We start from the raw sequence: 26723 nt of genomic DNA, 5'->3' as shown, positions 1-26723 counted from the left end.
TGGTCTCTGATGTCACAGCAGAGGGAGGAGAGCTCCCCCAGAGACCCATCTTGATGGTGGGTGTGAGCCATGCCCGCACCTGGAGCTGCCAAGGGGACTCGGGAGCAGCTGGGGGCTCTGGGCTCTGAGCGCTAAGCCTGATGCCCCGGCCTGTGCCAGGGTGGCCAGGTGGACAGAGGGAGCTGGGCTGCAGCCAGGAGTGTCCAGTGTGGCCCTTGCAGAGAGGAGCCCAGGCCCTCATGGGGCTCAGCCTCCCTGCCCCCACTCCACTTCTGGAGCTGTCCCCCCAGGTGTCGCCAGAGCCACCAGCGTGGCGGACCCAGCGCCGCCCTCCCTTGCACCCACACTCTACAGGCAGCACAGCGACTCTGGAGGACGCGTGGCTCTGCAGCCCAGGACGTGCCCCGACCGCACCTGCAGGCCTCCCTCTCCTGGGGCCGTGGGCACTGGCTCCCTGCACCTGCCGTGGGCGCGCCTTCCTCCGGGCCGCATACCTGGCGCTGGGGTGCAGGCCCTGGCCTGCTCCACATCCTGCTCTGCCCGCCCGCGGGCGTCTCCTCCTGCAGTCACCCCGAGCCTCTTGCACCGCCAGGGTTTCCTGCCCCACCTGGCGGTGAGGTGGGGGCGGCTCCACCCTCTGCCTCCCATCCACACAGCCCACAGCAACCTCCCTTCAGCCGTCTGCTGCTTGTCAATCCTTTGCTTACTGTGGTTTTTCAAGAAGCAAACTGATGACGATGCTGTGGTCTCCAACTGCACAACACCCTGGACGAGAGGGAGGGGGCAGGGGTCTGTGATGGTGGGAAGGCGCCTGGAGGGCATGGCTGGTGGTCCTTCCCTGTCAGAACCAACACACAAGCTCTTTGTAAAATCAAGTGCTCTTTGCTCCTGGACCTTAAACATCGCGGTCGTGGTTTCCAGTCCTAAGGGACACCCACAGGGATGGGTGTGTTCAGAGTGGGCCGGCTTGGGGATGCTGAGAAACAAGGGACAGCATGCCGCTCAGGCTGCACAGGTGGGAGCTGGGCCATCTGCTGAGGCTCCTGCCTCTCGGAGCCCGCCCACCATCCCACTGGCCCCCAGGGCTTGACTGCGGGGCCTCTGTGTTCGTGCTTCTCTCCCAGTGATAGCATGGCAGGAGGCTTTCTACGGATGGCCGAGCCCACGCCACCAGCTTTTCTGACCTCAGCAGCGACTGAAGTGCTCAAAGGGCTCGCCATGGGGGGAGTGGAAAATCTTGTTTCTTGCTTTATTGGAATTTTCCACATAGGCCTTTGTGTTTCCTTCAAGCTCTGTTTCCTGAGGACCGAGGGACACTGGCCGTGGTGGGGTGGTGGTGATGAGCGGTGGGGGCCGTGGGGGGTGTCGGGGGACAGGGTGGGCTCCAAACGTCCTCTTGCCCGGAACCCGGGACCCTGTGTGTGTGTGAGTGGCGAGTGCATGTGTGTATGTGTGCTCCTGTGTGTGTGTGTGTGTGTGCATGTGTGAGTGTGAGAGAGGGCACATGGGCAGGGTGGGTGAGTGGACAGGAGGGTTTAAAGTCAACACAAGGATGTGAGTCTTGCAGAGCAGTGGTTCCCTTGGGATTCAATGGCAGCAGGAGGACACAGCGAGTGGCAAGATGGCTAGGATGCAGGCGGTACTGAGCTCGGGACGGATGGGGATGTGTGGACACACGGAGGGGCCTCTAGGGTGTCTCCGTGCACAAGTCCTCGTCTGCGGTTGCTCATGCAGCTGGCAGGCCACTGGGAGACACAGGGCGGGCAGGCCCTGGAGGGCAAGCCTGGCCCCCTGTGGTCACACCTGGGTGGGAAGGCCTGACATCACACCACCCTTGGTGTCACACCCACACCCCCCTGGCGTCACAAGCCTGCTGCCTGCTCATCCTCCAGGGCAGTCCTCTGGCTGCCATAAAGGTCTCCTTTCAAACGAATTTCTTTGTATATAAAATGAGGTTCTCCTCGGGCTGACTGCCCTCCCCCTGTGTTGCTGACCTTCTAGGACTCTGTGCGAATGAACCAAACCTTAGTTTTCACTTCTCTTGGTCAAATGCATGATTTCTTTTGCCGGGTGTGACGTTTTTGTAAAGTCCTCACCATGTCCATGGTGTCCAGGCACAAGGGCTGAGACCCCCACGCCCTGTGTGTCACTGTAGGATGGCGTGGAATGAGCGCGTGTGGCCCGGGACTCTCCGAGCTGTGGCTGCTCAGGCGGCCATGCAGACGCTCTGTGGCCGCCGAGTGTGGGTGGATTCACCTTCTGGACAGAGGGGTTACGTCCCTATGACCAGCACAAGCTCATCCTTGCTGAAGCCTGGGCACCTGGGCACCACCCGGTGCTGAAGGGCTCTGTGCTCATCTGGCTGCCTCCTGTCTCTCCGTGGTTGCTGGAGGGAGGGGTAAGCCCATGCCTGCTTACCCCCTGCCCTGGGAGCAAAGCCCCCACCCGGGATGGGCTGCAGGGACCCGCTGGGGGTCCCAAGTCCCTGAGCCTGTGGTTCCAGAGCCTGTGCACCGCCGACCCCTCACATCCAGTGAAGCATCTCCTGGTGGCCCCAACGTGGCTGAGGCCCTGCTGTCCTTCCTGTTCCCTGCCCTCAGCTCTCTGCCTCCACCTCCCCCACACCATTTGCCTAGCTCTTGTCCCCATGGGCTGGGGGACAGCTGTCCCCACGCCAGCGCCTCTGAGTCTGTTCACTCTTCTTCCATGCAGAGGAGCTGAGGACCAGCGCCGGACGCGCCGTCCAGCTTCTGAGCCTCGATGCGTGGGTTTTGCTTCTCATCCTCTCTGAAGTCTCTGAGGTCGCTGACGTCCCTGAAGGCGCGGCCACCTTCACACCCGGGAGGGCCCGCTCCCTGCCTGTGTCCATGCCCCCTCGGCTGGAGACCGAGCCAAGGCAGAGAGGCACAGCTGTTGGATCCAAAGGGGACAGTGAGGGAGGCAGGAGGGACACTGCTCTCACCTGGAGGCTCCAGCACAGGACCTCAGGTAAGGGCACAGCAGGTGGGGCCGAGGCCGAGGGCCTGAGCGTCAGAGGGAGGAAGCTGCTGGTGTGAGCGCCCATGCACGTGTTTGCAGACATCCCTACACACATACATATACACGCAAAGACAGGCAGACACACACAGAGACACACCCCACAACTTATACTGGGGACAGGTTGCTTTGACCCGCTGAGCAGTGGTGGAGACGGAGGTCAAGGGCAAGCGCAAAGGTGTCCCTGGATGTCACCTGTGTGCTGAGGAGGGAGTCAGGGGCCACCCATGGGGGTGAGTCCAGGTGATCAGATCAGCTCCGGGGCAGGAGCATGTGACACCATGTCACCTTGTCACCATGGGCTGTGCCCTTTGGGGGAAAGGTATTTTCTCTCTTGTCCTAAAGACTCCAACCCCTACCCGGGCTGTCCATCCCTGGAGGTCCAGGCCATCAGGCCTGCAGGCCGGGCCCCTGCAGATGGGGTCTGCCTGCTGGGAGTCCAGGGAGCATCTATCTCCCCAACCCCTCTGGGGCCCCAGGGCATGTGGGTCCAAGGCCCTGAATACAGCTGATGCACCAGACCTGGCTGGGAAATTGTCTGCCTTCCTGAGTGCGGGGCTAACCTGGACAGATGTCTGTCCCTTGACTGGTGTCCTCCAGAATCCCCCCCCCCCACCTCCCCACTGCCTCCTGCAACCTCGCACCCTGGGGCAGTGTCATGTGGAGTGAGGCCCAGAAAGCTGGGCACCTGCAGAGGCCCCCTCCCCCCCACCGACCCCTCCAGGACTGGGCACTCTGGAGCCTTGCTCTTGGCCGGACCCGAGGTGTGTTTGCTGACCCTGGGGGCTGGGGGCTGGCAGAGCAGAGGCTCAGGGCCCCTCTAGCTCAGGGGGTAGCAGCTGCTCTGGGGGCTGTGGAGCACCTGCCCGCCCCTCCCACCCCCCAGCCCAGACAAAGGGCTGCACCCCCAGATGCTCCAGGAGCATAGGGTCCTGGGGTCCTGGAATTGACCCTGATTCTGATTTTCTGTAACTGGCCCCCCTCGGCACCTGAAGGGATCCCTTGCATTCCTCCCTCCCCCGCAGCAGCAGGTCCCGACAGGTGCACTGCAGACGCCAGGAATGCAGGGCAGGCGGGGCGGACAGGGTGCAGGCACCTCAAGGGGACACAGCCCGTCACCCATCCCCTCTCCCCCACGATGCCCCCTGCCTAACTGCCCTGGTGCTGCCTGCCCGCCAGGAGTCAGGGAGGACCCAACAAAGGGGCAGGCCTCCCCTACTGGTGGCCCCCAGGGCATCTGGCCTGTGATGAGCGGAGGGCCCACCCCTCCCCTTCCCCCTCCCGCTCCCCCTCCCTGCTTCCCTCCCCTACCCCGCCCCTTTCCTGGGCCTCCCTGGTGCAGTGGACACCTGGGCCCTGAGCTGTGTGGCTCCAGCTCCAGGGGTTTGAAGGCCCCACTGCTCCTGCCACCCTGTTCACACTCACCTCTTTCCCGCTGTTGCGCCTTCCCTGGGCCCCACCTCCAGCCGAGAGCAATCCCTCACCTTAGGGCAATATTCACTCTCTGAGAGGTTAAGGTGCCTCATCCCCTCGTCCCCTCCCTGGAGGCTAAGACCCCACGAAGGGACGCGCCTCTGCTCAGCCAAGGTCGCAGGGCTGCTGTTCTCCCTCCTGTTTCCGGCTGAACACTTAGTTGCTTATTTGCAAAACTGCCTCTGATTACAGGTCAGGAGAGGGGCTGAGTGGTCCCTCAACAAAGCCTGAGTCCCATCCTGGTGGTGGGTGTGAGCCGTGCCCGCGCCTGGAGCTGCCAAGGGGACTCGGGAGCAGCTGGGGGCTCTGGGCTCCGAGCGCTAAGCCTGATGCCCCGGCCTGTGCCAGGGTGGCCAGGTGGACAGAGGGAGCTGGGCTGCAGCCAGGAGGGCATGTTGAGTGTCCAGTGTGGCCCTTGCAGAGAGGAGCCCAGGCCCTCATGGGGCTCAGCCTCCCTGCCCCCACCCCACTTCTGGAGCTGTCCCCCCAGGTGTCGCCAGAGCCACCAGCGTGGCGGACCCAGCGCCGCCCTCCCTTGCACCCACACTCTACAGGCAGCACAGCGACTCTGGAGGACGCGTGGCTCTGCAGCCCAGGACGTGCCCCGACCGCACCTGCAGGCCTCCCTCTCCTGGGGCCGTGGGCACTGGCTCCCTGCACCTGCCGTGGGCGCGCCTTCCTCCGGGCCGCATACCTGGCGCTGGGGTGCAGGCCCTGGCCTGCTCCACATCCTGCTCTGCCCGCCCGCGGGCGTCTCCTCCTGCAGTCACCCCGAGCCTCTTGCACCGCCAGGGTTTCCTGCCCGACCTGGCGGGGGAGGGACGCCCCTTAACTCTCAGTCTTTCCTCTGTTTTCTTAAAATTCATGCGTGAAAACTGTGCCCCATTCAGAAATCTTCCCCCATCCCTCCCCCTCTTCCCTTCCCTCCGTCTCCTCTCCCCCTCCTTTCTAGGGGAACCGCCACTTCCCCTGGGCTGTGTGCCCCCTGCAGGTGGACAGTGTGACAGTGGACTCCTGCCTGTCACCTGGCCTTGATCTGGGGATGCTGGACTTGGAGGGCAGGTATCACTCATAATCTGAACAGGGAGGTTTTCAGGGTCCTGGCGGAAGGTGTGCCCCCACTTCCAGCTGATGGCTGACGCTGCTTCCCAAGGCTTCTGGGCTATTTCCTGCCCTCATATGAGTCAAAATCAGCACCAAGTCATTTTCAGAATTTGAAGAGGCAAGAAGCCTGTTTTGCACTTTGTCAAATCCACACTGTCCAACTGAAGGACATGGCGAGCTGACCAAAGGGTGCACTCGGCTGGCAGGGGCTCACGTGACCAGGGTGCAAGCTCAAGTTGCCTCAGTGGGCTTTTAGACCCTGTGCTTTCCTGCAAACCGTGTATCCTGTCAGGTCCTCTGCAGCATTTCAGCATGCTGGAGCCAGCGTAGCACACGCATTAAGCCTTGAGTGTGGTTTGTCGGGAACATAGATGTTGGCAGGACGTGCCGACCGCTTCAGGACTAATGGGGTCCTGATGGGAGGAGAGGCAGTTCAAGGTGCTCGAACATGCCTCCCCCGGGACAGACTGCCGTGTGTGGCTGAAGCTGAGGCTGTGACCAGGGTGATGTGTGTGTGTGTGTGTGTGTGCACAAGCGCACACGTGATTTAGCAGCGGGGCGATTTCACTAAAACAGACTCCGGGAGTGTAACAGTCATGAAAATTCATGATGTTTCCACTGGTATTTTATCCTGGTTTCCAGGAATTCAATCCTCTACATGCATTAGATTCTCAAAGCTATTTCTAGAGATGCCTTCCCCTTCCTCTGCGCAGGCACCTCGGCAGCATCCACGTCTGACCACAGGGACACCCCGAGCCGACTGTCCCAGGCAGCGCCCCATTCCTCTTTACTCATCACCCTGAGCTCCTGGCGAGGGCACGGTGCCCAGACACTCAGGTTATCATCGGTCACCTCCAGTAACCTGTATTGGTACCAGACTTTGCGTAATGGCTTCCTAGGCTCTTCCTTATCCATCCTACAAAAACCCCGTGAGATGGAGGCTGAGTTGGGTTTTTCCTATTTTACATGAAACGACTTGGGGAGTAGCTCACAGCCTGTGAGTAGGGTAACCACAGCCCTGGCGTTGCCGGGGCAGCTGGCCCCACTGTCCTGACATAGCTGTGGCTGCGCCTTTCACTCTCAGTGGGTGGTAGATGCTCTGGTCACCCAGTTCACAAAATGTCACACTGAGGCAGACTCCCCAGTCCACTGACCCTCGAGGCCCTGTGATGTCCAGGACAGTAAGGGGCTGTCAGAGCGGGACCTGTGCTCAACTGCCACTCCATGGGGTCTGGGCTGCGCCTGGCACCTGGCGAGGCCATGTCACCACTTCTTGTGTTGGCTGTTTTCCTTGGCACCTGCTTCTCCAGATGGAATCTTTCTGATGCCACCCGAGATGGCCCAGGAATCAATCCTTGTCCTCTCTCTGAGAAGCCGGCCCACCTTCCGGGACCCCTGCCTGTCAGAGAGCCTGAGGCCAGGACACCTCAGGAGATGCTTCTCCAATGTCTCTGAGCAGAGGCTGCGAGGGTGCATGCACGCATGCACACACACACACGTACACACATGCACATACACACACATGCATATGCACAGTGCACATACGAAGTACCCACACACAGAACACACATGCACACACATACACATGTGCACACACACTCACAACTTTTGCCCTTTCTGCACATGGCCTGACCATCCGACCCTACAGGTGGCTGGGTCCTCACTAACACGGGGCTGGCACGTGTATTTATTATATATCTATTATAGGGTCTCCGTGTGACCCTGGGGGAGTCAGGGGATTACCCAGGTGGAGAGAAGAAAATGGTCAGGAAAGACAGACGTGCCAAGGGGCTGTTCCCTGGACATGCCACTTTCCTGGTTTCAAAGCACATTTGGTTGGAATTCCCTAAAAGAATCTCCTTCCATTCAGAATGACATCAGGGGGACGGTGGGCGGGGGGCATCACAGGGAACCGGGCAGTGGAGGTGATGGCAGAGGCACAGAGCCCGATCCAGGTCGCGGAGGTGAGGGCGGGGGACCCGCTGGCGTGCGGACCCTCCCGGCTCAGCGCCGAGCAGGACTTGGGAATGTCTGGGATGATTTTATGATGTGAGCAATTGCAGGCTTGGCTTCTTACAAGTGCAATCTTGTTCCCAAAGATATTTGCAGGTTAAGAATGCAGGACTACCAGTTTTCAGTGGTAGTTTCTAAATCCTGTAGTTAAAAAAGTGCTTGTTTCCCAAACAGAATCTCTCTGTGTTGTGGGGGGCCACGCAGCCCCCAGAGGGCCCAGGGCGAGGGGAGAAGGGAAGCCCCGCTCTGAGCAGCTGAGCGAGGAAGGGTCTGCTCAACCCTCCAAACTGGAACTGCCCCCTTCCCCACCCCGTCCTCACCCCGCCCCCAGCAAAGCAGGTGTACCTGGGGACCCGGAAGCAGCCAGGCCAGCGCAGGGCTCAGAGCCAGAGGACAGGCTTGGGTGACCTGCTATGACGACCAGGGGTTCTCAGTGCTGAGCGATCATGTATGAGCCACCCCAGCTATAACTGAGAGAATCTGGAAAGCTCCAGGCGGCAGCAGAAGGAAATGATCTGGGCCTGTTACACTGAGGAAGCTCCTGACTTCCTCTGTCACATGCTCACGTCATCCTCAGGGTCACCGAAATTATTGAGAAGTTTTAAAAAGGTTTTTTAGTCTTAAATAAAGTCAAGTAATAGAAGAGGGTTGTTCAAATGGAAGTCATTTTTTACTCAACCTACAATAAGAAGTTTAGGTTCAGATGCATAACAATTAGTTCTCTTGTTTTGTTTTTGACATGCCCGTGGCCTGCAGAAGTTCTTGGGCCAGGGATTGAACCTGAGCCACAGCAGCTCCCAAGCTGCCACAGTGATTTAACCCACTGAGCCACAGGGGGACTCCTAAAATGAGTTCTTTACATAAATGAAAATCACGGTCAGTTATGACCTACCATGCTGATGAAGAAGTTTAAAGACCATGCAGGCAGTTCCCGTCGTGGCTCAGAAGTAATAAACCTGAATGGTCTCCATGAGGACACTGGTTTGATCCCTGGCCTCACTCAGTGGGTTAAGTGTCTGGTGTGGCTGTGGCTCTGGTGTAGGCTGGCAGCTGTGGCTCTGATTTGACCCCTAGCCTGGGAACCTCCATATGCCGCGGGTGCGGCCCTAAAAAGATAAAAAGGAAAAAAGAGACCGTGCACCACAGGGCAGGGGTCTGTTCAGCCCAGAAGACCTTCCCGGAGGGCGCCTGGTAACGCGCTAGAAACCCCAAAATGACGAAGCCCGGTCTTCCTGCTTGTACGAAGTTGCCGCGGTAGGAAAGCGGTGACGCGCGTGTAGAAGGTTATCTACGAGGACAGTTCATTTGGGGCACGAGCTATAACAGCAAAAATGTGGGAACAAACAGCTGTGAATGGCGGGGGGCTCAGAAGCCCAGCTCTGGGCAAGTATTTACTGACCGGAAGAGAGTGCCAGGTAGATGGTGATTCATTAAAAAACTGCTTATGAAGAGCAGTGCCAGCAGATCACCTGAGAAACACAGGTATGCGCGGTGCATGAACACAGGTCCACTTACAAGGGCCTAAGAAAGCCTGGATGAGCCTATACTAGAATATTAATATTTAATTTCTTAAACTTCTGAACTATTTTCCAGAGATTCTCTATTATTTGGAATCAGAAAAATTCAATCCCACGGTGGTGAAGCAGGTTAAAGATCCGGCGTTGCCTCTGAGGTGGCAAGGGTTCAATCCCTGGCCCAGGAATTTCCAATATGCCATGGGTGTGGCCACAAAAGAAAAAAAAAAAAAAGAAGAATAATACAACCAAAAAAGTAAAAGCAGGAGTTTCTGTGTGGCTGAGTGGGTTAAGGATCCACCATTGTCACTGCAGTAGCTCTGGTCGCGACTGTGGTACAGGTTCAATCCCTGGCCAGAGAATTTACACATGCAGTGGGTGTGTACAAAAAATTTAAAAGCATATTGTGTTGCATTTTTTATACCTACTCCAGATAGAAAAATTAGACCAAAGTCTACCTATCCAGGAATCTAAAATGTTAGGAAAATACTTGGACTGCATTAATTTTTTATACAACGTATTCTTTTGCTTAAGCCTAATGAAGCACGTGCAGTAACAGAAGATTTAGTGTCTTGTGCAGCCTCTAAGAGTTCATGTGTGGACACAAGAGAGACCATACGGGGCCCTCAGTGTGCGCTGGAGAGTTTCCCAGGAGAAGATGGTGCTGCAGGGGCAGAACCAGGCCCGGTGCCCATGGGCACCTGCTGGACAGCGGAAGCAGATGGGGGCTCCTGGCCGGTGGGCACAGTGGGATGCGGGCCTGCGTGAGGGGCTGCACAAGGAGGTCTCAGGTAGGGGTGCACCCAGGCGCAGGGCAGGGGGGGGGCACCCGGAACCGAACGGAATGGGCTCTGTGTTCAGGATGACCTCAGAGGGCAGCTGAAAGCCTGGCCAGGCTCCAGCCTTCTGACCCAGGGAAGAGTCCCCGTCCCCAAGGCAGGTTTGCCTTGTAGGCTTTGTACTCTCCATGCGTGGTGCCTGTCCTGGATGCTGGCTGGGCCTCAGATGCCCCACAGCTAGGCTGTCAGGTGAAGCCCCAAACCGTAACACAGATGATGGGAGCACAGGCTAAGAAGCCCCAAACAGTGACACACATGGTGGGAGCAGGGGCTCCATGTCCCAGGTCTTGGCAGAGCCCAGCAGAGAGGTGACAGACACTAAAGGGAGAACCATTGCCCTTCAGAAGCCATCTTGATTGTTTGCTGCTCAGAGTGAATTCAGTGGCTTCTGTGACTGCTGACCGCATGTCCAGCATCCTTGTGACGTGAAGAGGACAACTCATGGTGCTGTGACTTCTGTGCTCACTGAATCCACACAGACGTCTCTTGGCCGTTACGTGCATGGCAAGTTCTCCAGCTGATGACACACCCTCTGCGGTTAACCTGCCCACCACACCCAACCACGTCTCATCAGCAACTTCTCGCCTTCATCTATTCGACTTGCGTCTTACACCAGGTGAATGATGCATGTCTGCCAACCCCGCCCCAAACACACAATTCAGCATCACCTCCTGAGCTAAGCAGGAAAAACTCATAACACACACACGCCTCTTTTTTTACTCACTTGAGACAGCAAGATATTTGGGAATTCACACCTCACCAAATTCATTTGGGTCTTTGAATACTTGGGCTTCAAATTCTTTCTGGCTCTGTAAAGAAAAAGTGCTCAAATTAGTACAGATTTCCAAAAACGTACCAAGGAGAAAGCTCTGTGTGTCCCCTGATGTCTGAAGAGACAGGTGGTGCCAAGGAGGAGTCCTTTGTGGCCTGGGGTTTCCACTCACAGAAGCCGCCTTTGCTCTAGCCCTGGGTGTGTTCTGGGCCAGAACTTGGGGGGCTCAGCTCACTGCAGGAGGTCCAGGAGGACTCATTGATGGCGGCCAGGCTGCAGGGTGGCCGGGAGGCGCTGGGCCAGGGGAAGCTGGATGGAGGGCTGGGCTGGGGAAGAGATGAGGTCAAGTGAGACAGGAACCCAAGAGCTGAACACTTGGGATTTATTAGCGAGGAGGGTGCGGTGAGCTTGGCAAGGGCAGTTTCAAGAGTGGATGAGGAGTGCTGGTCACGGGCCATAAATGTGGGAGATTCTTCTGAGACACCTGCTAAGGAAAGGCAGGCCCTGGACAGAAGAGAGCGGCATGTGGAGTGGGGGGATCTCTCCTTTTCTTTCTTTCTTTCCTCCCTTCCCTCCTTCTCTTTGGTCTGTCAGATGGGATGGGTTTAGAACTGTTTAGATTCTGATGGGAGGGTTCTAGTAGTGATGGAAGAGGTTGAGGATGTAGGGTAAGGATGAGGGTAAACGATGGGGTTCCTGAGGAGACGCAAGGGCAGAGATCCAGGGCTCTGTGCCAGGCCTTTCTGAGCTTTTCCTCTCTGTCCACCCACCCACCCACTCATCCAACCATCCACCCACCCATCCATCTATCCACTCAATGTTTATGAGGCACTTACTACATGCTACACACAACATATGAGGAAATATGGTGAAAAAAGCAAGTTCCTGCCCTTAGGGAGCCGACACCTACGTATTAGACAGACAATAACTAAGTGGGTAAATATAACCTGTGTAAGACAGGGACTGTGAAGACAAAGAAGCCGGTCAGGGGTGGAGAGAGTAGTTCAGATGGTCACCAGCCTCGGAGCAGAGACTGCATGAGGGGAAGTGCTCTGGACAGGGGCTCTGGTGAGGGCAGGGCGGCAGGTGGGGGCTGGAAGGTTCCAGAGAGGAGGGAGTGGGCACTGTGGCTGGAGGGAGGAGGGGCCCTGGGAGACCTCAGAGCCTGCAGGGTGGGCAGGGTACAGCCTGGGGGGTGGGGGGGCACCAGAGCTTTTTCTGTCTTTAATCACACCAGACACTGGAGAAGTCAGTAGGGGACCAGAGTGGAAGCAGGAAGGCTAGTGACCTTGGGGACCGATGACAGCAGTACCAGAGGCTGGTACCAACAGAGGCTGGTGGCAGAAGAGCTCACTCTCGGGTTACTGGGGAGGAGGAGCAAACGGTGTTGTCAGAGAGAAGGTTAGGGTGATCCTGGGTTTCTGACAGGGTGCGAGGTGTCCTCTGCAGAGCCAGGGAAGACGGGGGTGGGGTAAGGTGGGGGCAAGCCTGTGGGGAGCCAGGGCTTCGGTGGGATGGTCTACTCCACACGTTAAAGACAGCTGGAGGTACAGCCTGGAGGCAGGGGGTGGGTAGACATCACGCCCCCTGCTAAAGCCCTCCAACAAATCCTCGTAACCTTCAAGACAATCCAGTCCTGAGCTCTGGGGGGGACTCAGCCGCTCTGGGCCCCCAGCCTCATCATCGTCCCAAACCAGGTGTTCTTTTAACCTGGTTCCTTTGTCACCCCCTTGCCTGCTATGCCATCACCATCCCTCTGCTTAGACTGGTCCTCCCCAGATGGACCTGGCTGACCACTGTATCCTTAACGACCCAGGGGGCCCTCCCTGTCCCGCCAGCCATTCACCAGTCTCTCCCTGCAGCGGATTTGGAGCCCTTTTTGACGGCACACACCCCTGGGCTCCACAACCATGCACTGTGAACCCAGACAAGTTCCTTAAACTCTCCAAGCCTCAGTTTCCCCCCCTGTGAAATGGGGATATAACACCACCCACTGCCCAGAGCTGTTGGGATGACAGGAGGCCACGTGGGCACAGCCTAGGGCAGTGCTGGCGGCCGATGCGCTGCTCAGGCACTGTTAGCGCAGTGATGCTACCACATGGCTGGGCCTCTGTATTGGCTTTTCCAGGGACACATAAGCCTGCAGTATAGCTCTTGGGCTTTTCGTCTCTGTTTCTGGCCCACACTGGGCTTCAGTAATTGATCCAGCCCCCCACCAGACCAAGGCCGGGGGCTGCTCCCACATGGCTGTGGGTCGGAGCTGAGCGGAGCGGCACCAGTTACCTTTGGGTCAGGCAGACACGGTCCAAATGCCTCCAGCAGAAGAGCCTCTTCTCTCACGGCTGCTTCATAGTCTGGGAACGACAGCTTCCCGTCATGGTCGTGGTCCTAGGGCGGCAGCCACGTGGCGGTTAGCGCGAGAGGCTCGAGCCAGACACACTTCTCAGGTGTCTACACGAGGAAGGCGTCAGAGAAGTAAGAGACTAAACTGCTGAGGCTAAAGGAATATCCTGGCACGAGAGCACAAATCAAGGGCTTTGTTTCGCCAAGAGGAGTCCACAGCTCCTACGATCCGAATTCCCACTTGTGTCCCGTACCTGGCCCGTGGATTTTGACCGTCAGCTCGAAACTGCCACTCACCATCTTCTTCAGTGTGATCTCCACCAGGTCCTTGATGCCCTCGTCCGGGTCCTCCTCCGACGGCTGCTTGAGGAGGCTGTTCTTCAGCATGTGGACCATCTCCTCCTTGGAGATGAAGCCGTCACCGTTCAAGTCAAACACTTCAAAGCAATCTTTGAAAACAACCAGTGCGGGTTTGCTGCCATCCGTGGCGGCGTTGGCTCTGCTGCTTTTCAAGGTCCCCGGGGCTAAGGTGCTGCCAGGCCTCAGCCAACTGCCTCCCACAGTCAACTGGCCTCCCGGACACGCCCTGCTCTCAGCCGTGAAGAGCAAGCCAGGGAGCGACAGCCTAACATGTCCTTCTCAGGAAACATCGAGATGTGATGCTTAAACAGACTTGGAACTATTCAGGAATTAACCAAGCATCAGAAACTGGAATTAATGTTCCCTACTTTTAAGATTACAGGTCAGGACATGAAATACCTAAAACACTAAACAGCTAATCCTACGTGTGTGCACGCACAGACAGCCTGGCGGTCTGGCTCAGCACGGGCTCCCTCTCAGGAGCTCCCGACTTGCCTTTCTGTTAAGTTTGTCAACTCTTATTATTGACTTGAATCTGTTTCGTACAAGAGGCTAACGGGAATTCACACCAACCAAACAACAAAGCCCACCTCCCCGGCACGGCTGGAGGGTACTGATTTACAGTTTTGAGATATATTCATCATAAAGCACCAGCACTAGCATAACGTGACCTCTTACATTTCATTTTTTCTTCCAAAGTCCCTCGAAGAAACACCGACAATCCGTAAACCCACTCTGAGACACTCACGCAGCCATCATTGTCTTTATCAAAACCGCGGAACACTGCAAGGAGAGAGCAGAAAAGGACGCTTGAGCTGCATTTTTATTCCCTCCATGGGTCTGCACAGGCTGTATTCACTTTCAAAGTCTAGGCAAAGCTTCACAACCGCAGGGTCCAACGTTTTCATCTGCCAAAGGAGGAAACTAAGACATCACAACACTGGAAAACCCTTTCACTTACGTGTTTACATTTTTCCTACATACTTTGTGGGAGCCAGAAAAATTTGCATATCTAAATAGATTAATCAACAATTAACACAGAAATCGGTATATTAAATATGTTGATCTGTGAACATGAAAGATATGATTTTCTATTTTGATATTGAAGGGAAGTAATGCTATTACATGACAGATAAGATTAAATCAATTTTCCCTGAAATGCTCTTGATGATGTAAGGAAATTTCAATGTCCCTTAAAAACTGGGTTTTATTATTCTATTTACTAAGAAGCAATAGAAAGAGTTGAGGTTTTCTGACATAAAGTAAGGGAGACTCAGCTGCTGATTTGACTTCGGCCTCTTCTTAAATTCACAAGCAGAGTGGTTGCTATCTCCTCCCTACGAGTACTAAGATTAAACTCTTCTGTTCAAGTGGAACTGGGACCGAAGAACGTGAAGCTTCCTACCAAGGCCATGTCCAAACTCCAAACTGTCTTTTTTTCCAGCTGCAGCTGGACCTGGGCATCCAGACACGCCGCCCTCCTACCTCTGTCCATGATCATGTCATCCGTCATCCCAAACGTCACGTGCAGGATGTTCCGAAAGGCGTTCCGGTCGAGCCCGACAACCACGCCCTGCCGCTCCGTCACATCCCCCACCAAGTTGTAGAAAAGGCTGATAAGACATTTCACTTCAAATTTATTAACTGTGAAAGAAAAAAATGCAGATATAACAACATGCATTTAATCCATCTTTAATTCCCAGCTTTAACTCCGCACGAGCGAGTTTACAGACAGCAGCGCCAGGCCGTCTACAGGCATCCATTGTGAGATTCACGCCCATCAAAGCAACTGAGAGCTGGGGGGCTGCCGAGACCGCCGTAAGGTCAGAGCAGCGTCTTTCCCCAAACAGACCGAGTTCATTGGGTCACGTTCAGGGAAAGGAAGATTACGCTGGTCCAGGCACCTGAACAGCGACTGCGGGTATGGTTCTAACCTTTACCAGGCAGTAGAGGCACAGGTCCAAGCCAGCATGCGATGCTATGGGCGGGAACTTTCCAGCATTTCCATCACAGGCACCCATGAGCTTCCAGCATTTCCAGCAGAGGCATCCGTGAGCTTCCAGCATTTCCATCACAGGCATCCACGAGCTTTACAATTTAACATTGCTGTGGCCCCCAAACCAGGCAACAACCTTCACTTCACATGAACCTTCTGGACGCCTAAGCTAGGTTTCAGAAATCAGCACCATTTATCACCTATTTCCCAATCAAGGGTTGAAGCTCATGCTAGCACTCATTATGCTCTTGCGGGGAGTGTGAAAGCTAACACGCAACTGACCAGCAGCCTTGGAGGATGGGCGTTTTGTCTAGAGGGTGTGCATACACACTCATACTTGCCATTCACACAATTGTGTAAAGGGTGGTATTTGCATACATGAAGCCAAGGGTGTCCCAAGCTGTGGAGGTGGAAGGGCTAGTGTCTGGCATTGAGAAGATAAAAGTGGTTTAAAAACAAGGCACAGGTGTAAGACTTGGAAGATTTTATTTCAAAACAAGATGAAACAGGGACGAATTCTATGGGCATAAAAAAGAAGAGCAAAGAAATGGAGGAGTCACACTCCATCTTGCAGCCGGACAGGCTTGAGGATGACCTCTGGTTTGGGCACCACATTTAAGAGAGATGTTTAAAACTTTGGAAAATAAATGACTTAGTAAATAAAGTGATAAATAGCAGAAAAGAATAAAAATGTTATAACTTAAAAAGAACTGTTATTTGCCATAGAAAATGGTATGTCACTGCCTCAAAAAGCTAAACATAGAATTCTACGTGATCCAGTGATTCCATTTCTGGGTATTTACCCCAAAGACTTGAAAGCAGGGACTCTGACACTTGCACGCCAATGTTCAAGGCAGCATTATTCACGACAGCCAAAAGCTGGAAGCAACCTGGGTGTCCGTGGATGGATGAACAAGATGTGGTCCATTCACACAAGGGCTATGATTCAGCTTTAAAAAGGAAGGAAATTGTGACACCTACTACAACAGGCATGAATCGTGAAGATATCATGCTGAGTGAAAGAGCCAGACAGAAAGGACCAACATTATATGATATCACTTATATGACATACAGGAGAATAGTGGGGGCTGGGGCCGGGGGAGGAAAGGGGGAAGTTACAGCTCAGTGGAGACAGAGTTTCAGCTGGGAAGGTGAACAAGTCCTGGAGCTGGATAGTGGAGATGGTTGCACAGCAGGAATGCACTTAATGCCACAGACCTGGACTCTTAAAACAGTTTAAATGGCAATTTTTTTTGTTATACATATTTAATCACAATTAAAAACTCTAAAAATGAAGAGATGCTTTTCTTTCTTGGGAAAGAAAAGACTTGCATGAAGAATGACACAGTCTGTGTAGTATATGAAATGCTAGCTGAGAGGATATTGATTAGCAATTTTTCCATCTTAGCCAAATTAAAAAATGAAAGAATATTAGCTTAATTTATTAGCCAAAGGATCCAAGATGGGTAATTTTACATAGAAAAAATTCTCTTGCTGAATGAAATGTTCTTAAACTCAGGAATACAATACTAAATGAAATTAGGGAAATTCAAGAATGGATTTTCATCTTTTTAGATTGGTAGAAGCCTGGTGGATTAACTAGACCACTGCTTAAGAGTCTCTGATCCTACAAAATCTATCCATTTCATCCTGGTTGGCTTGTGACCTCATAACTAAAAGAAAATCTGACTTTAGAAAAAAGTTTCTTGTTTAAAGAAACTTGAAATTATTATAATGTCCATGATCTGTCACTATTTCTGTAGAATTTTACTAGTAATCATGACAGTTCTTTTTTTTTTTTTTTTTTTAAGGGCTGCACCCATGGCATATGTAAGTTCTCAGGCTAGGGGGTGAATCAGAGTTGCAGCTGTGGCCTACACCACAACTCACAGCAATGCCAGATTCCCTAACCCACTGATCGAGGCCAGGGATCAAACCCGCATCCTTGTGAATACTAGTTGGATTCGTTTCCGCTGCGCCACAATGGGAACTCCTCATCACGGTTCTCAAGGCTTACTTTAAACATTTTATGTAATGACAAAAACCAAAATGTTGACTGGTTTTCTTGCCATGTTTTCATTTATCTTTTAATACAGTCACAGAATATTTGCAACACACTGCAAACTCACTTGAAAAGGGACGAAATCAAATTCAGTGTTGTGTACAGCAGTTACTGCATTGTTTATTCAAAATATTTACTAGATGTTTTAAGATATGGCCTTTTCCCAGAAATGCAAGTATTTTGAGAAAAACAAAAGGCCAAAATTCTCATCAGGTTATAATAACCATAACATCTTAAATTATGGGATGATTTTTTTAAAAAAATTTAAGATGCTTATACAAACCATAACTTTTTTTCCCAGCACCATCCTAAGAGCATTTCCTACCACTCATTATGTTAGATACCAAGTATGATTAGAAGGCACCAGATCACATAATCTCTAGAATTACCTCAAAACATGCTTGTTACTCCTTCTCTGCACAGTGGGAGTGGTCTTTGGATTATGGCTTCTATTTTTCCAAGGGATCAGTAGTTTTGCAATCAGCACACAACTTAAAAGCTTGCTCTTTGGACAAGATCTTTGTCTAAACCATAGCCAAAGCTGCTTTGCCCAAGCACGGTTCTGTTTTTCAGTCTGAATATAATTCTAAATTTACCTATGAAATTCTAGGACCCACTTTTCAGGATATGTGTGAGATGGGAGCAGATACTTTAGTAGGTGTTCATCTTGCCACCTGCCACATCTCCTTTGCTTTGCTGGAAAGCGGGGTCCCCGTGTGTAGCTTTGCTGAGCTCTTTAGTTTCCAAGCACATCTCCTTGCTCTGAGATACAGGCTCCTTGCTGCTCCAGGTCATCTTTCCTAAAGATGCTCAGCCACCAACAACCATTTTCCCCTATGGATCTCTTGGTAATTTCCAGAACATGGACCTTGCCAGGTGATTTGCTCTACGAAGAGCTAGAAAGCAGGTGTCTGTTGGTTCTGTTTTTCTTGAGTCTGTTCGGTTTGGGTCCTTGTTTTCCACTTGTGTCTGAGGCTTAAACCACCTGTGTCTCCAAGTTACATATAAATCACATTTCTATAACGTAAGGGTATGTTAAGGGACGGTTTGAGAAGCAAGTGCGTGCCAAGTGTGGGAGTGATGAACTAGACGCCTGGGTACCTGGAAATGCTCAAGATCATGGATGGGCGTGGGTGGGCGTGGGGGGCACCCCCAAGGAGCTGATGCAGGGATTCCCTTCTAGACTTCTCAGGGTCGGGCGTGGAGGGGGCTCCGCCTCAGGCTCTGCAGGCAGGACACCAGCATTGTGGACCTGGCCCAGGAGCCTCTGCCCATCCGGCACTTGATTCTTACTTACAGTGCTTGCAATCTTTAGTTAAGGATTCCGTCAGCTTCTGCAGCTTCTTGCGATTCATGCCTGGCGCTCGGGGAACCGGGCTGTGGCCGGTGTCCACGCGCGGCTGTTGGGATCCTCGCGAGCCCTGAGCCTGGGGCTGCCGTCGGGTCTCCACTGCGCGTGCGCGGCCCTAACAGGCAGGGTAGCCATGGCAACGGATAGGCGACCGCCGATTGGCTGCCGGGTTGGGGAGTGCGCAGTCCTAACAGGCGGCGTGGCCATAGCAACGTCTGGGCGGCCGTCGATTGGCTGCCGAGCCGGCGCAGTCTCACTGCGGGGGCCAGCCTGGGGCTCTGGGGCCGCTTTCTGACTGTGACGTCCCCGCTGACTTTCCAGGTGTAGCTGGTTCGGGTTCACAGCCCCATGCCTGACCGCACCCTGGGTCCCCGAGGTCTCATCTTTGGTGCGTGCGGCCACTGCTCTGCAGAAGCAGAAGGGCGGGCGAGGGACTTGCTCTCAGTCCTTTTCCTCTGATGTCAGGTGGGAGTCCGCAACGAGTTATCTTCCAGTTTTGGGTGATGTTATTGAGATCAAAAGGAACTTGGAATAGTTGTTTGTTTTCCCCTCATTCATTCTTGAGGTGGGGGTGGAGTCTGGAGAAAACCCCTGGCGATTTTTAAGCTGGTTAAAGAGGCACCCTCCCAAACGAAGGCAGGCTGACAACTGACACTAGCTTTGGGGCACAGCCTGACCTTGCTTTCCTGGAAAATATCCCGGTAAAACGGATCCTTTAGTTATTTGAAAGACAGTTTCTGTGACTGCAAACAAAGGGTAGTCCTCACATCTTTAAGAGGACCTTCTGTTCTGAACACAGACGAGACACCCACCCTCTTTGAATTAGGACCGCAAAAACATGGGTTAGCTTCGTCTTGAGCACAAAACCTAGAATATTCTGCAACGCATCACTTGTTGAGCCTCGGAAATGAGATACAAATTGTTATTTGTTTTTTATAAAATAATGCAAGTTATTTTATAGTACATGTACTGTCATTGTTAAACTGAAAGTAGAAAAATTCTGCCAACCGTAACACCCAACTGAGTTTTCTGTTCCATTTGTTTGTTGAATGGAGGGTTGGGATGCTGTTTGAAATCAAGGTGAGGATGCTTGGCGAAGGCAGGACCTGTATGATCCTAAAGCAAATTCCCTGAGAACAGTTAACTGATATGAAACGACAGTGATGGGATTGTAGGGAACAAATGGGGGAGGGATCAACCTCATACACTCACCCCAAAACCTGGGTGACTCCTGTCAGATGACAGAGCCGAGGCAAACCTTTAGTGAACCGCTGTAGGGCTCCTTCTAAACACAAGCAACTTGAAGATCAGTGGTCACTGGTCAATAAGAGAAGCTGTGAACCCCTCCTCTCCTACCAGGTGTGCCAAAGGGACACCACAGGTGGGAGTCCCTCATGGGCAGGTGCCTTGGCAGACAAACACTGCGAGGTCCTTGTGCACCAGGGCCAGCAGCTCTGGCTCTGTTCTTCCTTCACAAGCTTCAGGCCTACCCCCGCTCCCCAGCCCCATTCCCTTAAAGTGGAAAAGCCGAGGAAGGGCTGGTAGAGGTCAAATCTACCAGCAAAAGTCCCGAGCCTACTGAGAAGCCTTGGTGGGCTCCCCCACCAACCATGTCTTTCCTCCATATTGTCCTTTTAGCCAAATCTTCACAAAGGCGTGGTGGCATCTGTCACTTCTCTGAGCATGGGCTGAGCTCTGGCCTCACTGCAGGTCTGGCGAACCTTTCTCAGGGAGGCAGGTATTTATTAGGGGTGGGTTTTGTCAACATACCGGCAAACTTCAGAGCGTTCACTGCATTCTTGGGACGTTTTCAGGTTTGTATATTCAGACTTAAGAATGAGCCATGGGCCTGCAGGAGTGTGCTGAGCGTACCTCAAGGCCTGTTGTAATTTCTGTTTGTAGGTTTTGTGGCCTGTGCAGAGTAGACACAGGGTTTTGTCCCAAGGGCTTTTCTGAGTGAGGCAACTAAGCCTGAACAGTTAGCTCAGATCAAATCAGTCAGCAATTGAATAATCAAAAACTGCTTAATCTGGGCCCTGCTGGAAACACAGAACTTCTCAAAGTTCACGCAGCCCCGAGGGGGTTACTTTTGTGAGTACAAAGTGCATGAAAGTGACTGTGAGAGCTGTCAATGCTAAATTCTGTATGCAGAGCAGTTTTCTCTTGGGCTCCCGATTCACTGGACTTTCACCATGATAAACAGCTGGGATTCTCAAGGTGAAGAAACTGTTTCACTTAGTGTGGACATTTTATGAGGGAGGCCCTTGGAAGCTGTGTAGGAAATGACATCATAGAGTTGGTTTCCAAGTAACTTACAGATCTATTATGAAAGGACTTTAATAAGAGGAAAAGATAAAGCTTAGTTATCTGCATAAATTACTTTGAGTTGGACCAGTGCTATCCTGTAGGGACAGTGGTAAGCATTCTGGGGTGACTTTAGCCAACCTGGTCTCTCACCACTTTCTCTCCCCTGCTGCTCCTCAGCCCCTCCAGCAGCACAGGCCTGCCCCCCTGCCTGCCCCCCAGGACCTCTGTCTGCCCTTCACCCCATCCCCACAGGCAGGTCTGTGGAGAGTTTCTAGCTCCATTAGTCAGTCCCTCCTTTTCTCACTCTCACCTGGGGACCAGCTGACCCTCCTGGCTTCACAGAGCTGACCACTGTAGCCAAAGGACACTGCCAGGATCTTCCTGCTGCCTGTTCGGTCATGGCCCCGAGCCTGGCTCTGGCTGCTGTGCTGTCCATAGAATCGCCCAAGGGACAAGGCACCCACCCCTTTCTGAGGGGGCCAGAGGGAGAGACAACCGCCTGGCAGTGATCCTGGTCCTCTGTGTGGTCACAGGTTTATCCTCAGGCCTGCCTGGTTCTTCCTGGACATCAAAGGCTGCCTGGACCAGGCCCTTCCACCCACACTCCCCATTCCATCGTCTTGGAGTTGCCTCCTCCCTCCACACATTCCTGCTTCCCCGCCCCCCCTCCCCCCACTCCTTTCCTGAGCCCCAGTCTTTCCAACCCCATCAGCTGTGCAACAGCCCCTTTTACCTGTGAACATTTGCTGAACTTGCCTTCTGTGTACAGAGCTTCTCTCCATCTTTCTTCTTGGAAGCCTGCATCCTCCTGAAGATGCTCTCCAGAGGAGGCTGCCCATCTCCTCATTCCTGCTCAGTCACAGCCAGAAGGAAGTCACTGTCATCATGACCCCATGTCTCCTTTTCAGGACCCCATCGGCTCTTTCCTTTCCTCTCACCCACCTTCTCAGGGTGTAGGCAATGCACACGCTCACTGCCACCCAGTCCATGCTCTGCTCCTGCATCCGCTGGGAAGCTGCTCATGGGATTTCAGTGTGATGTAGCTAAAACACTGGTCAGTCATGTCTTCCTTCTGCTTAATGTTGAAATGCCTTCTCAGTGCCTGCGAGAAAAACTCCAAGCCAGGAAGTGTGGTTTCCATGGTTCTCAAAGATTTGCCCCTGCCTGGCTTGCATTTCATTTCATATGAGTTTTAGAATAAGCCTGTCAGTTTGTCCTCAAAAAAGGTCGTGCTGAGGTTTTGATTGGGGTTGCATCATATCTATGTAGCAATTTGGGGAGAACTGATGTCTTCATGGTATTGATTTTTTTCTGATCCATGAACATGGTATATCTCTCCCTTTCTTTAGGTCTTTGTTAGTTTTTCTCAGCATTGCTTTGAGGTTTTAAGTGTACATAGCTGAGCATCAATTTTTACATAAGTTTTTTTTTTTTTTGCCATATTCTAAGTGTGTGTAAGTTTCTGGGCCAGGGATAGGACCAGAGCCACAGCAGTTACAACACTGGATCCTTAATCTGCTGATCCATGAGGGAACTTACTTATAAGTTTGGGGTTTTTTTGTTTGTTTTGTTTTGTTTTTTAGGGCTGCGAGTGTGGCTTATGGAAGGCCCTAGGCTAGGGGCTGAATCAGAGCTATACCTGTGCCACAGTCACAGCAGTGTGGGACCCAAGCCATGTCTGCAACCTATACCACAGCTCACGGCAACGCCAGATCCCCGACCCACTGAGTGAGGTCAGGGATTGAACCTGCATCCTCATGGATACTAGTTGGATTCGTTTCTGATACACCACAATGGGAACTCCCACTTATAAGTATTTTTGATGCTAATATAAAAGCAATATTTAATATGTGATAGTACATAAAATGTAATTGATATTTGCATGTTGCTTTTGTATGCTGGGACCATACTAAACTCATATACTACTTCTATTAGATTTTTTTATAATTATTTAAGATTTTCTATAGCAATGATAATGTTCTTTACAAATGAAGACATTTTTACTTTTTTTCCAATCTTCCTTTAATAGTGAAATATTGGGCACTTTCCCTCCAACACGGGGAATGAAGAAAGGGTTCCCGCTTTTGCATTACATGTTCAGCATGATGTTGAAGAGAAGTGTAAGAGCAGAAACCCTTGCTTTGTTTCCTGCACTGGAGGGAATGCACCCAGTAGTTCACCATCATGTTTGGTGTCAGCTGTGCATTTCTCACAGATGCCCTGTGTCAGCTGAGGGAGTTGTGTTTGTCCCACATTTCCTGTTGTGTTTGTGACGTGTGGTTGTTGCGTCTTTACTATTCACCCAGCCCTCCCCCTGCTGGACGTGGCACAGGCATCTCTCTGGTAGATGAGGGCTGCATGTCACAGAAAACACCAGCAAACCTGGATGCCTGTCTTCAAGGAGAGTCACCAACTCAGAGCTCACCCTGGCCCTTAGTGTTTGTAGTCCCCACGGTGCTCCGAGCAGCGAGCATCAGTGCAGGGGACCCAACATCACATCCTCCTCATTGTGAATTATTGGCTAAGTTTCTTAACATTTGAAGGCTCTATTTTTATAAAATTGACTACATTACTGATGTCCACCTTGAATTAAATTCCTTACTCAGGTATTCTGCCTATTAATGACTCACTCACTTCATTCCATATCTCGTTTTCTATCTATAGTCTTACTCAGTGGTTTTTATTTTGTTTTTTCATTTTGGTCAAAGCTTCACAGTTATTCAACAAAATGGTCTTCTTATTGACTACCACCTGCCGTTTGAGAATATACTTTCTTTGGCATCTCTGTTATTTGGAGACTCACAGCCTTTTGTTCTTGACATAGAGTTGATCAAACAGCATAAGTGGAGACATGTTAGGGCTGCTCCGAGATCATTATAGTCACACCTTTAATGTCCCTTCTGGTCATGGGAGACCACCCTTCTCAGCCCTTTGCATCACTTGTTTCTGTAGCCCTGGGTCCTGGTCAGTGGGATGGGGCGGAGGAGAGAGGGGCTGCCCTCAGCCGGCCACACCTGCTCTGTGTGTGGTTCCCTGTGTGGGGCAGCTGGAGGCAGAGCACAGGTGCAGAGTGTGGGCCACCCCAGTGACAATTCATGGTTAATCCTTGGAGGACAGACTCTCCATAGTGTGTCTTGGTCAAGGGGACCATCTGTGAATGTTAAGTAAGATGTAGGTCTTCCTTGCCCAGTAGCATTGCAGGTAACAGACCACCCACCCGGAATAACACCCCTACCCAGCAAAGCAGTGCTGGGTGACAACACCTACTACCTAGAAAGTGGTGCTGGGTGACAACACCTACTCCCAGCAAAGTGGTGCTGGGTGAACGACACCTACTACCTAGCAACGCAGTAGCTGTCTTATGTGCATCTTCCATTGTGTTTGCTGAAGAAGGAAGGCTTTATAATCTTGACCTACTGTCTCTATGTCTTATTCTAACAGTTTACAGGAAGAGCCCTCGTTTGGCCTTTTTCCTTTATTACTAAGCAGCAGACCCTCAAGTGAGACAAGTATTTCTCATTAAGTTAATTACATGTTTGTAAAGTACTATGTTGAATATTCACAATCTTAAATATCTTAAAAATTGTAAATATTACTCTCCATGCTTATTTTTAGTTGTCTTAGCAGTCATGCTGTCATTAGTTATAGTTTAAGTCACAGTGCACACTTACTCAAGCTTCCTCTTCAATGAGTCCCTTGTAGGCTCAGAAATCAAACCGTTTTTCCAGGTATCACATTTGTACTTCTTTGTGGCCAGCCTCTTGCAGGTCTGACTAGATCATCATACTCTTTTTTATTTTTTTTTAATTTAAAAGGTTTTTTTTGTCTTCTGTCCTTATAGGGCCGCACCTGCGGCATATGGAGGTTCCCAGGCTAGGGGTCTAATCGGAGCTGTAGCCACCGGCCTACACCAGAGCCACAGCAATGTGGGATCCAAGCCATGTCGGTGACCCACACCACAGCTCATGGCAACACCAGATCCCCAACCCACTGAGCGAGGCCAGGGATCGAACCCGAAACCTCAGGGTTCCTAGTCAGATTTGTTTCCACTGTGCCACGACAGGAACTCCAGATCATCATACTCTTGAAGGGAGAGCTGGATGGGTGGGGGTGGGTCTGCCCCTTCTCCCTTTTCCTGTTAGCCTCAAGTTGGGGTTTCTGTGAAGGACAAACCCCTTTGTCGTTTTTCTCAGGGCTAGTTCAGTTAAAACCAGATAATTTGATCCCAGATGCTAGGTGTTTCCCGGTGGCTCAGGGGTTAGGGATCCAGCTTTATCTCTGCTTTGGCTCAGGTCACAGCTGTGGCATGGGTTCGATCCCTGGCCCCGGAATTTCTGCATGCCGAGGGTGCAGCAAATTAAAACAAGACAAAACTCCATTTACCCAGGCACGTGTTAAGTGCAACGCCCATGACCTTCTGGAAACAGATAAATGAATGACATCCCTCCTTCTCAGAATACTGGTCTTGGGACATACACATGACCACTCTGCAAACACGAGAACATGCTGTTTTGAGAGCCTGCCTTAGAAGACACGTCATCGCTTAAAAAACAACAACAAAAGCTCATTCTAGTTTCATAACTCGTGGTGGGGAAATGGTTCCTCTCCATGATTTGTGAGAGCTGTCACTACTTTTCTTTGTTCTTCTTCTCTTCTTCTTCTTCTTTTTTTTTTCATCTTTTTGCCTTTTCTAGGGCCACTCCCGCGGCATATGGAGGTTCCCAGGCTAGGGGTCTAATCAGAGCTGTAGCCACTGGCCTACGCCAGAGCCACAGCAACTTGGGATCTGAGCTGAGTCTTCAATCTACACCACAGCTCATGGCAACCCCGGATCCTTAACCCACTGAGCAAGGCCAGGGATTGAACCTGCAACCTCATGGTTCCTAGTCGGATTCGTTAACCACTGAGCCATGACAGGAACTCCCTCTTTGTTCTTCTTAATGTTCTAGAGATGTTACACCAAACAGAAAACAGAGGTCATCCTGCTCGAAGCTTCTGAATTCCCCCTCCTGCCCGGAGAGCGCCCACCTACCCTTCCTTCCGGGCTTGGCGGAGGAAGTGTTTGCTCCCTGACAAGGAGAATAATCTTAATCATGTTTCCAAAAAGCACATCAAACTCCCTTCAGTTTCTTTTTTAGCTGAATTCACGTGTCCTTTTCAATGACATCCTTGAAATTATGGAAGTAGGTTTTCTATTTTTTTCATCCCCATTGTTTCTGAGCATCTGCCCACCTTGAACTGCATTGTGTTCTGGGAGGTGAGCCCACTTCCTGAGCAGGAGAGACAGCGAGCTAAACAATGACAGCCCTGCCAGGGCTCTGGTTAAAACAGCACCATTCCACATGTCCCAGTTCAGTTTCAGTTTGTGGATGATTAGTTTCCTACCATTTCCTAGCTGTGCCTCATCTACTTTTCAGGGCTCGGTGGGTTTTGACCTCAGGATGGTCAGAACTGGCCCTTTCTCTCTTACATCCCACACTTGGTTTGGCTCTGAGCAGAAATGTGCAGTTTGCTACACTTGGAGGGTTAGAACCAACGTTCCTTTTTTTTTTT

The 26723-nt window shown here is 52.1% G+C and overlaps 1 protein-coding gene across 1 annotated transcript; it reads right to left on the bottom strand.

Annotated features, from left to right (window-relative positions):
- Positions 1-10680: 10680 nt before the first annotated feature.
- CLXN (calaxin) lies at positions 10681-18963 on the bottom strand. The gene is made up of 6 exons (XM_047782969.1): positions 18810-18963; positions 14940-15098; positions 14133-14237; positions 13392-13543; positions 13035-13139; positions 10681-10788 (listed from the first exon to the last, which is right to left on the bottom strand). The coding sequence occupies exons 1-6, from the start codon at positions 18865-18867 to the stop codon at positions 10729-10731; spliced, it is 639 nt and encodes a 212-aa protein (XP_047638925.1). The 5' UTR covers positions 18868-18963; the 3' UTR covers positions 10681-10728.
- Positions 18964-26723: the final 7760 nt, after the last annotated feature.

The sequence above is a fragment of the Phacochoerus africanus genome, chromosome 6 (assembly GCF_016906955.1).
Source record: "Phacochoerus africanus isolate WHEZ1 chromosome 6, ROS_Pafr_v1, whole genome shotgun sequence".
NCBI classification, from domain to species: domain Eukaryota; kingdom Metazoa; phylum Chordata; class Mammalia; order Artiodactyla; family Suidae; genus Phacochoerus; species Phacochoerus africanus.
Note: the sequence above shows the minus strand (reverse complement) of the source record. Positions and strands in the feature narration are given on the sequence as shown.